The 11,475-nt window shown below is 53.8% G+C and overlaps 1 protein-coding gene across 1 annotated transcript; it reads right to left on the bottom strand.

Moving 5' to 3' along the window:
• Window positions 1-9,404: 9,404 nt before the first annotated feature.
• Window positions 9,405-11,259, bottom strand: LOC119097317 (uncharacterized). Its single transcript, XM_037220364.1, has 4 exons — window positions 11,231-11,259; window positions 10,707-10,947; window positions 9,793-9,881; window positions 9,405-9,495 (listed from the first exon to the last, which is right to left on the bottom strand). The coding sequence occupies exons 2-4, from the start codon at window positions 10,863-10,865 to the stop codon at window positions 9,405-9,407; spliced, it is 339 nt and encodes a 112-aa protein (XP_037076259.1). The 5' UTR covers window positions 10,866-10,947; window positions 11,231-11,259.
• Window positions 11,260-11,475: the final 216 nt, after the last annotated feature.

Genomic DNA, 11,475 nt, shown 5'->3' on the forward strand with positions numbered 1-11,475 from the left:
AGTGCCTGGTCTTCGTAACAATAAGCGAATGCTCCTTACACAGGAACAGACAGCGACGGCTTGCTTTTTCTGACAGTCAGCGGACCCTGAGACACAGTAGCGCTCCACCAATGAGCCTCCGCCAGCATCCGCGATGGTGCCCTAGATTCACCGAAGCGTTCTGCGCCGTCTCCGGAACCACCACAGCCGTCGACGCCGAGCGACCACCGCGCATTCAAACGGACGTCACGGTCGCCATTTCGCTTTCCGGGCAGTGGTGCAATGGTGCACTGCTTGCAGACCAGCGGCGGGTGGCGGCAGCGTGACGGCGTGATCCTGGGCGGCGGGCGGGACACGTGCGCCGCGTGTCATGCCGAAGTGGGGCGGCGGCCGGCGGCGACAATGAATTAGTCATTAGCCGCGCCACGGTTCGGCGACTGCTGGAGGAGGTCGCGGTCGCCGCCGCGGTCCGCTGCAGGGGCGCCTGTCCCGAACCGCCCCCCTAACAGGTCTTGGGCGCTGCACAACCTTTATACCACAACACGTGCTCTAGGTGATGCCCTTCTTGTAGGAGGTAGAGATCTGCACGTCTTGTCACCCCGCCGATAGCTTCGATGTTCGCGTGAGGTGTAATTTTGCATGCTACCTGCCTGGCTACCCTCCTCGGATCACCGAGGCTCTGAAGGTTCGTCCCGTGGACATGGGATTTGGGAAATCCTTTGGGGAACCCCATATGACAAAAGTGCTGGCTGCCGCCCCCCCCCCCCCCCCATCGCGGTGGGTTACTCTAAAACTTGTCATGACGGTAGTTTCCCAAGAGTTTCCGGAGATTTGTACTATCAGCTGCCGCATCAAAATCCAGGGGTTCCGCCTGAGGCTGTCTTCCAGAAATAACACAAAATGTGATGAAATGGACCGGTTCATACATTGCGCTCGACAGCACACGCCCAGCTGCACGCATTTGCCATGCGCTGCCGAGACTGGTGCATAACAGCAGTGAGCCCAAACGTTCAAGTGCCTAAGTCGCATTGTTTTGTTCCGTGTCGTTTTCCCGACATTGCCCTGGGGAGGAGTCAAAGCTTCCACCTTGTCTAATATTCGTGATAATTATAAAAGGCCTTGCGCCATCGCTGCGAAATTCTCGATAGCCAGGAAATAATAAAGTCTGCGTCTTTCGTCAAAATATTCATTATAAGACCATGACAGGCCACGCATGGGTGAAGTAAGAGTGACGCCATGCTTGCCGAGTTTTTGATGGTGATGATGATTTGGGGTTTTGGGGCGCGTCGACCGCCGGAGGTCATACAGCGCCCATAACTACCATTTTATGCAGAGCCGCAAATCAGACAAGTGTATCAATCAGGTCACCCTTTAAAGCCTTGATGATCAGGCCTGGTACTATGATGAAAATATTACTGGGGAATCTACAACGCGAAGAAACGGGAGCACTTTACCAAATTCGGCAGCATGGGAACGATCCCTTAAAAAGTGACTTAGCGTGCGATTCTGGACGTTGAGTCCGACAAACTGGACTCTCGTTGCAGTAAGGTGACGGAAAGCGACGAATACGTGATGCACGGTCAGCGGGTCAGAGCATCGACTGCAGCATGGTCTGTCGCCAGCCAATAGCAGGTGACGGTGCGTGGCATATGTGCGACCTATGCGTAGCCTACAAAAGGGCAACTTCCTCCCTCCTATTGTTGGGAAAACACGACTGCCATTATCCAATACGGGGTTTCACTGACTTCAGATTGTTGGCGCTCATCGAGTCTTAGTGGAATTGCCATCGCGTCTGCATAAACGACGACACTGCGGGGTACATGTCTTGAGCTGGTAGTGATGTTATAGGAATGTGTGTGCCTGTCGTAGCGCGCTCTGTTGCCGCGTCAACAAGATCATTTTCGCAGATCCCCACGTGACTTGGGATCCAACACAGTACGACCGTTTTTCCTGCTCGCTCCAGTGAGCTAAGACGCGATTGAATATCTTGGACCAGTGGATTAGACGAGGAAAAGCCACCAACAGCCAGGAGGCTGCTCGGCAAAAATCAAATGCAAATTGCTCTCGTCCACTTCAATAAAACAGAGAGCTTGGCTGATGGCTATAAGCTCGGAAGTAAAGACCGACGCGTGTGCAGGCAATGTGAATGGCCGTGTTGTGAAACCACACACAAATGCGCACCCTTCACCTGCATTCGTCTTCGAATCATCCGTATAAGTCACCACGCATCCGTCAAACGAGGGTGCGTGCTCTAAGGCTGCGTCTTTATGTTCGGTCATAAGAACGCGTTGCTTCTGCATGCTTGATAGCGAAGCATCCACTATTGGCGATGCTTGTTACCAGGGAGCAGACTTCATGAGTTTAGGTCTGATGATACGCGGTAGGTTGACGCCGCTCGCGTCTGCAAGCTCTCGCATCCGCACACAAAAGGGAAAAAACTGTGGTGACCGTTGCGGTAAAAATAGCCTTCATAAGCTACGCAAAAACACTGCTGTGGGATGATCTAGGAACCGCGCCAGCTTGCACGCTGTTTGCAGTCCCAGCATCTGCCTTCGCAATGCTAGTGGGGGCTCGTGAGCCTTCACCAGAAGATTATCTATGGGCGATGTTCGAAAAGCCGCTATGGCGATGCGTAGTGCGGCGTGGTGCACCGTGTTCAAAGTGCGTTTGATGAGGCCTGATGTACCGTCATAGATAAAACGGCCGTGGTCAAGTTTTGAACGGATCAGAGAACGGTACAGGAGTGAGCGCGTCCTCCTATCAGCACCGTATGATGCACGCCCCACGCACTTTAGGATGTTAAGGGATTTTAACGTTTGCCGCGAAGATTCCTTATGTGCTCCCGGTATGTTAGGCGTCGGTCAAATCGTATACCGATAAATGTCACGATATTCTCAATGGCAACGTGTTGTCCATAAACCCTGATCCACATTTCAAGACGGTGGCGGCGACGACGACGGGGGTGAACTGCAGTTGTCTTCTATGTGGAGAACTGGAACCCGTTGAGCACACTCCACTTCTCCAGATGTGTTACAGCCAGCTGCAGCTGTCGCTCCATCTTGCGAGTGGTCGATGAGCTACACCAAATAACGCTGAGGTCGAGAACCACGAACAATGCCATCACGGTACCGAACCCGGATCGGAAAATGGTCACTTCCGATGGAGTTCTCAGAAACATCCCAAGTGAAATGTGGTACCAACTGCAGACTACAAATGCTCATGTCTAGTACTGACGATTATCCTGATGGCAATATAAACGGTGTCATTGATCCTTTATTTAAAACACATAAGCATCTGTCACGCACGAAAACGTCATGTAACTTACCCCGAGTGTTTGTGGCAGCACATCCCCACACAGCATGACGTACATTAAAATCGCCTAAAACCAGCAGAGGGGGAGGAAGTTGAGAGACTAATTCTTGTAGTTGTCCAGATGGAAACGCAGCCCCAGGTGGTAACTACAGAGGACAGACAGTTATGGTGCGGCGGTTATAACTCACTGTTGCTGCCAAGGCTTGCAAGTCTGTTCTTAACACCAGACGCTGTGTAGGTACGCTTTAGTGTATAGCTAACAGGACGCCACCGTAAGCAACGGTGTCCGTTGGCATGTCAATGTGGAAGGTAATGTACCTTTCCATGCTGAAGGCCGCATTAGGCGCCAACTTTGTCTCCTGGAGACACACGGCTACCGGGCAGTGCGCGCTTAAAATTGTCTGGAAGTCCTGGGTGCTTGCCCTTATACTTCCACAGTTCCACTGTCAGGCTGACCAAATGATGGGGCTTGAAAAAAACCGTTATGTTCTAAAAAAAACTCAGAAGCGCTAGATGCCGGCCCAGGTTCCTGGTCCTGTCTTCAGAACCCATTCCCAGAGAGACCAGGCTGATGCTAGGGCGGATCGGGGGGCTACCGTCAACTGTTGGCGAAATCGGCCCCGACGGACCACACTTTTCCGGGCGTTCCGTTCTGAACGGGGCCGACGCCGGCAATGTCGTGGTCCTTGGTGGCGGTAGTGACGAAAGACCCATAGGCCGGTCTCTCCGCGGTCGGAGGGGCCTGCGGAAGCTTCCGCACGCTCGCGGGGCGGCGGGAGGGCCTCCCCCGCTGGAGCGGTCACCTGGTTCGCTTCGGGCAGCTGGTTGGCTTCCTTGGCACGTCCCTAGCCTGCCAGGCGTGCCCGCTTCGCCTCACGGACGCGCCTGTATGCCTCGTGGCGCTCTAGCATCACGCGCAAACGTTCGCGAGTACACGCTCGTCAAAGTTGCTTTAGTTGTCGAGTTGGCAGACAGATTGGCAGCCGACAGCGTCAGGTTACCCCGGTCATGACGAACTACCATTCATTCACCGTCCCCTGCCACCGACGGCGAACCCCCCGCGGGGGGCGAGCAGGCTGGCAGCACAGTCTCCTTCGACCGCTCCAGCAAGGAAGGGTGGGCCAGGGCTGCCAGATTGGAGTCCAGCACCCGGTTCGTCGATACAACCGAGGGACCAAAAGACTTCAAGAGCCCAACAAACTGCGCAGCGGTCAGTGCAGGTCGAGCGTGAGGTGGAGATCTCACTTTTTCGGCGTATGATATTCGAGGGCGGCTCTCGTCGTACAGTGTTCTGGCCTTGCGAAGAGATAATGCGAGAGGTCTTAACCGAGACCAGTTTTTTTACCTACGTTGGGCACGTGCTGTCGTAAATCATGTGCGGAGCCTGGTCTTTGTTAAAATTCACGCAATAAGCTATCTCTGAATCGCATAATTCAGTTGTGAGCTCGGAAGGGGCACATTTCCCATAAACGCACCTGTTGCGGCAGTACTGTTTGGTATGACCAAATCGCTGGCAGTGGAAGCATCGCATGGGGTTCGAGATGAAAAGGCGCACCTTGACACGTGCGTATCCAACGCGTATTTCAGAAGGCAGATCCGGGCAACTGAAGATCAAGATGATGTTATTCGTCGGCAGTTGTTCACTGCTTTTTCTATTGGAGGTCCTGCGTGCAGCAGCCACGCCGAACACAGACAACTCGTCACTGATCTCTTCTTCACTAACGTCACGCAAGTCGAAACAGTTGATTATTCCCCTGGAGGCATTTTTTGTCAGGTGTGGTGTTATTCAGATAAGCACAGAAACGTCTCCTTTAGCATCCCTGTCCAGAACGCAGCACGGGAATTCGGCTGCAGACCTCGCACGCTGTTTTCCGCTGTTTTCTGTCATCGACGTGGTCCTTCCCCGTTCGGGGGTCAGGTGGCTTTTTGGTTATAAGACGCCATGCAAGTTTCCGTGAAGTTTCGGTCCTGAGGCTCCCCATCCACCACGGATCCCAACTGGGGGACGGTCCAACACACTCTCGGGAGGTGATCGCCGCCAAGGCTACCTCGGTGATATACGAGACGAACGATGCCTGCGATACGGCCAGGTGTGACCGGGGAGACCGCTCCCCATCCTGACTGTGGTTCAGCGTCGCTGCCCCCTCAGCCACCAGGATCCAGTCAACTCGGGGACCCGGGCGGGGGGAGGGGGGGGGGGGCTCGGAGCCCCGATAAAAAGACCATTAGAAGTGATGAGTGAGCCGGATCCGGGGGAGCGGGTAATGGGAAGGGAGCTGGTGGGACAAGGGGCAGGAGCTCACCTACCGGCAGGGTCGCCACGACCTGAGAGAACAGCTGGCACTGTCCACCCAATACCGGAGCTGGGACTCGACGGGGCGCTAGTCCCCTACACCGGCCGAAGCCTGTGCCCCTGCGGGGCCGAATTTTTGACAAGAGTGCGTAGCCGTAGACAAATCGACGCAGAAGCCGAACTAAAGAATATATTTGACATCTGTAAGCTGAAGATGTAAGCCAGTTGGTTCATCATCCGCATGCCTTGTCGTATTGTTCCAATACTACACATTTAAATATTAACATGTCAAAGAACAAAAATCGTTACAAAAAGTAAACTCAACATTTTTGGACTCAGACTCACCTATGAAGACATGAAAAGGGTATCCCAGATGCAACCATAAAGGATGCCTGTACCAGGTTCCAAGCAATTATCTGTAACAATGACTGAGCTATGGCTTGAGATGCATCCAGCGCTTGTTGCCCGTACCCAAGTGCCGGGCCCGTGGCGGCGAACCGCGGGGCTCAGGTCTGCTGCAGCGGCGCGCTGATGGCGCCGCCGAAGCCATTTTTCAGTTTCACACAAACCCACGGCCACCTGACTGGTGACGTCATTAAAGGGCATCAGGATGCGCTATCGGCAGGACTGAACCATCGAAAACAACGCGAAAATCAATCAAACCGCTTATGCACCACCGAGGTCATCCATTTCAACTTGACCCTTGACAGTCTATGAACAAATAACAGCTCTTGTTCACGTATCTGATACTCGTAATGATGGATGAGCTCATGCACTCCGTGTCTAAATATTTAGATATGACGAAAATAAAAAAACAAAATATACACATAGACCAAGGTTTTAGCTCTCATTCGCGCGGCACGTGACCTTCGTTCTAAGCCTTGTGCGGAGCGTGTAATATTGGACACCTTTCTAAGCAGCATGTTTGATGAGCGTGCAATTATTTTACACGAGATACGCTTCTAAATGAAATGCCGTATGAGAGCGGCCATACATTCCAAAGTAACGTCTTTATCATTTGACCTCGACCTGTGATCTTAATTATCACTTAAATTTAAGTTATTTGTGTAGCCTAAGACCGCACGCCACGGCTCTATCGATTCCGCTTTGAATTTTTTTTTAAAAATTCGGCCCGGTCGTTCTTGAGATAAGCATGGGTGGGGGGCCAAATCTGTTTCCCTCCGGTCAGTGGTGTGCCACTGAGGAGCCCCCGGGCAATGCCTGGTTATGGTCCGGGACGCGCAATGGCCCAAAACACGTCCGAATGTTCGGCGCTGGTATGTCACACATGCGACACGCGAACTAACCACGCCAGCTATGCTATTTGAAGATGTAAATCCAGCTGCACGAAAAAAAAAACGGATGTAAACTCTGGTACAATGGCCTGCTGTTTCAACGGAATCGTTTTCGCCCCGCTTAGCTACGGCCGTGGCCGCCACGTGCCCATCCTTTCCACACAGGGTGTCCGCATTGCTGAGCTATCAGCTGGGTTTTGACACGCGCTCTGGCGATTTTCATCAGCATGCGAATTTCGCGCTACCCGTGTTAAATCAAAAGAGCGCGTTTGCGTGCACCGCCGGCGCCACGTCGGTCCGATCTCGCCAAAAATTTGACATAATGATGGGTTCCCGCTAGCCTGGCTGCAAGCCAAATTTCACGAGGCCAGCTCGTAACGGTGCCGAGCAATGAACGCATGTATGCATGACTGAGGGGCAAACATTCTTAAAATGATGATAAAGATGTAGCCTGGACGCGACATTTTACCTGTCAACATACTGTTCAAGGTCAGATCACCGACTGAGACGTCACCCATGTGATCTTCCCATGCTCCGGGATACCACCAACGTATGGAGTGGGCAGCCAGCTTTCAGATGATATCTATATCAATCCACGTTGTGTTGTGATATCCATTCGTTAACGCTTAGCCGGACGATCGGGCCGAGAGGGCCGCCGCCCGCAGCGTCAGCATCCTGTGTACAGTTATACTAACGCACACCAACAAATCGTACTTAATGCCATGCAACCGCGCACCAGCAAGACAACCCCGCCGCCGACCGCGCCCGGCTCTGTGCACCGGCCACTCTTCTACCGAAAGCCGCCATTTGAACTGTGCCAGTCTCCTCCCGAAGGCCGTCATGTTAACTGGACCAATGTTCTCCCAAAAGCCGCCGTGGCAACAACAGTGAACTTCAGCTCTGCCTGTCTGACTCAAAATAAGCATCAAGAGGAATGATCTTTGGGAAAGGCGCAGGCGCACGACATCATACATGCACCAACGATGTTTGAAGTTTATGACATGATCACACTTTTAGACTCAAAGATCATGACAGGACCACACTATCCACCTCGGGCACACACCACAAAGATCAAACTACGACAACTGCATGGCATCACTTGGACAATGCGCAAGAATTTCCAGCCTTTAAAAATGATGGCTTTTCCAAAGGTCATAAATGCAACAAAAGCCACAGGGTTCGGAGGTCACGGGATGTAAGACAGAACCGGAAGTAGCGATCATAATTTCCGTGCAAAAAAAAACATTTCTTCGCCTTTTAATGATGTGATTGTTTCATCAGATCTACATTATCATGGTGCATATATTTTCTGACCCAGCTTTCCAGAAAAAAATCGGTGGCCCTGTGACCTAGATAACTAGAAATCGCATGGATGTCGTATGGGATAAAAACATTCAAGCGCCAAATGTAATCGAAATCGGAGAGGTCATAGAGGACACGCCTCGGTGCTTTGTCGTGGAACAGCTTATGCCAGGACTCACACACCAATCACCCTCATCCATTAGACCTGACATTGCGTCATGCGTCACATATATCTATGTCTGCTCTGAGCTATCTGTAATTTTCCGGGGGCTGTTCCACGCCGTCTTCCTCACTGTCGTAGCATGATTAGTTGCTGGGATGGTGCGAGAGGTTCATGCGGTGTTGATTTGCCGCTCATGAGCTGGAAAAACGTTACGTTCATCATCGCTCAGCGCTTGCCGATCTGCTGCAATTTGACAGGAGCTTTTCGATATTATTTGCCCCGTGGACCCACTCTGCTTAGTTTTCGACATCTTATGGGAAGAGGCGGGATCTGAGGCACCCTTCGTGAGGCGACCGTAAAACCCGAGGGCGAGGGTTAATACTGAGTATTGTGCGACTCAATCTCAGCAGATCGAGATCGTGAGGCTGCCATCTAGCCTGCAGCGACTTTGCCCGAGGCAGTTACTTCGTAGCAGTTACTTTTGCTGTCCCTTACCTTAGGACCCCACATGTTGAAAAGGCAATCAAAGTAAGATGGGCCGTCGCACGATATCGCAATACGTGCCGCGGGTGCGAATCTGCCGTACCCCATCAGCGGCCTGGTGCTACGTCTCATCAGGCAGTCCTGCGGCGCAGTGTCAGCGGTGCTGCTGGGCGACGCCGCACAGAGCGTACTGCTCCGCGTGGCGGTGTTTCCCTGGTTCTGTGCTGCTGGTCTGACTCGGACAGGCGACGTCGAGTCAATGCGAGCGATCCAGATCGTCATGAGAATAGCATCAATGAGCCGAACTGGAGAAGCATTATAAAGACAAGATTGCGAACATCGTGACCCGCAATCCGTGTATTGCAACAGCCACACAATGCCCAACACACTCCATCCCCCCCTCCCCCCCCCCCCCCCGATGCGGTTCCCGAACTCGCAACAGATCAATCTGACGCCATTCCGTCGGAGCGAATCCTCACTCTCGTCACGTGTCTTCACAACGGCCCGTGTCGGCCCTCCTGAGGGCAGCGCCAACGCGCCCGGGGGCGTGGCGCGCGCGACCGCGGACGCCGCTGCGTCAGACCTGCGAGAGGAACGCCATGAGGCCCGTGTCCGACGTTCTCTTGTCTGACTGCAAGAGCATCTTCTGCAGACGCCGCTGCGCGTGCCTGCTGACGGTGGGTGTGGTCGCGGCGGGCGCGGTCACGACAGGCGCGCTGGGCGGGGCGTCGGCGAAGCCCCGCCCGCTGCTAGATCTGCGGCTGGCCGGCGTGGGTCGGCCGCGGCTTGAGTTCTTCAAGGGGATGACCGCCGCCGCGGGCTCGACGCCTGTCGGAGTCGCCGCCGGGGGGATGGCCGCGGCACGCGGCGTCTGCAGCCCGCCGGGGATGAGCAGGCCGGCGCTGCGGTCCCGGCCCCCACCGCTGCGCCGCCGACCGGCCATCGGCGGCGCGGCGGCGACCGGCTCCAGCTTCGGTGAATCGACTGGCGCGCGCTCCCGCCGTGCCCGCAGCGGCAGGCGCGTCACGTAACTGCACAGCTTGCACTCGAGAATCTGGGGGAGAAAACGAGAGTCCGGCAAACATTGGAGCAGCCACTTTTAAGCAAACAACCCCAAACATCCTTGATACCGCGTGTCACTCGGGGTACCGTCCCTTTCTCTTTTCAGCGAATGGATCCCTGCCGACTCAGGGTCCCTTGCCGACACAAGACGCCCCACCCCCTCGTTGGGCACTGTGGGGCACTGACTGGTGGACTACTCATTGCCTCAGGGCCCCGACAAATGCAATGGCTTCTGGCTGACACCCATGGGTCCAGTCCTGTCCGTGCTTGGAAATTGCCCCTGGCCTCCGCGGGGCCGACTGGTCAGCAATGATCTCTGATCGGCAGAAGTCCGCAATATCTCATACGCTCGCAGTCGGTACAAGAGGTCCTCTGACTGGCATTCATGGGCTTCGACCCTGCAGGTCAGGTCCCTTAAGGGGTAATTCAATAAATAATATATTAAGTGCTATTAGGGCAAGCATCAAACATGATGAAAGAAGCTCACTTTGTAACTGTTATTGAAAGCAAGAGAACACTCTAGACAACATAATTTCACTACTTAGTAAAGCAGCCACTAGTCAGCAGGTCAAGCCGGCATGACGCGTTCCTATTGGCTGGGTATGCCGGACTGCTCCCCTTACAATGAATGACCTGTTGACGTCACATAGCGACGCAGCTGCAACAGATAGCGCGAGGGATGCCAACTTCAAAACAGTATATGGAGCCTTCATGCAGTGTTCACACCACGTCGGCAAGGCCTCGCGCGTCCTCCCGTCCACGACGATCCGTCTGCCGACAGATATGTTTGGGTGCGCTTGTCGCGCTTAGAGCTTACCAGGCAGTCGCGCGCGGCCAGGAAGCGGTCCAGCAGGCGGGTCTGCAGGCGGCCCAGTGGCCGGCCTTGGCGGCGCTTGTTTAGCAGGCGGCGCAGCGGCTTGGTGGCGTCCGGCCTCGGCCGCAGCTCGGCGCGGTACCGGCCGAACCACCATGGCATGCAGCAGCGGCCGCAGAGCGTCTGGGCGCTCAGCAGCCGCCGCGCCGCCGCCCAGCCCTCCAGCCGGGGTCTGCAGCGCTCCCTGCCGAGGCGACACAGTGAACAGAGGACACCTGGAAAGAGCAGTCTGGCACTGGTACTGAGGGGCATCCACAGGATGATCAAGCCAGCAGCTGAGCAGTGGGAGATGAGGGTCTGTGATGGAATACCCAGCTGCAAAACTAATTCATTATTATTTTGGTTTTATCACAGCATTTAAAGTTCAGGACGCATTTGAAATACAGATGTTCTACAATATAAGAAGAAAATTGAGGACTGATACATTATATGCAATACAGAAACACTGCATTAGAAATTGGACTTACAAGGCACATCTGATATCCTCCACATCCTGGCTGCAGAGGTCTGTGGCTATTCTAAGCATGAAATGTGTTGTTATGTCTTCCTCTTCATGTTCTGATCTAGGAGCTTCCATGACCAACAAAACACCTCAGCTTAATGGGCAGCTTTTCCACCTGTAATACACAAAAACTCATGATAGAATGACAAACATTCCAGTAGTTTTTTAAATGCTGCACTCACCATGATTGGCACATGTAAGCTCATTGAT

The sequence above is a fragment of the Pollicipes pollicipes genome, unplaced genomic scaffold (assembly GCF_011947565.3).
Source record: "Pollicipes pollicipes isolate AB1234 unplaced genomic scaffold, Ppol_2.1 Scaffold_4295;HRSCAF=5057_pilon_pilon_pilon, whole genome shotgun sequence".
Taxonomy (NCBI): Eukaryota; Metazoa; Arthropoda; class Thecostraca; order Pollicipedomorpha; family Pollicipedidae; genus Pollicipes; species Pollicipes pollicipes.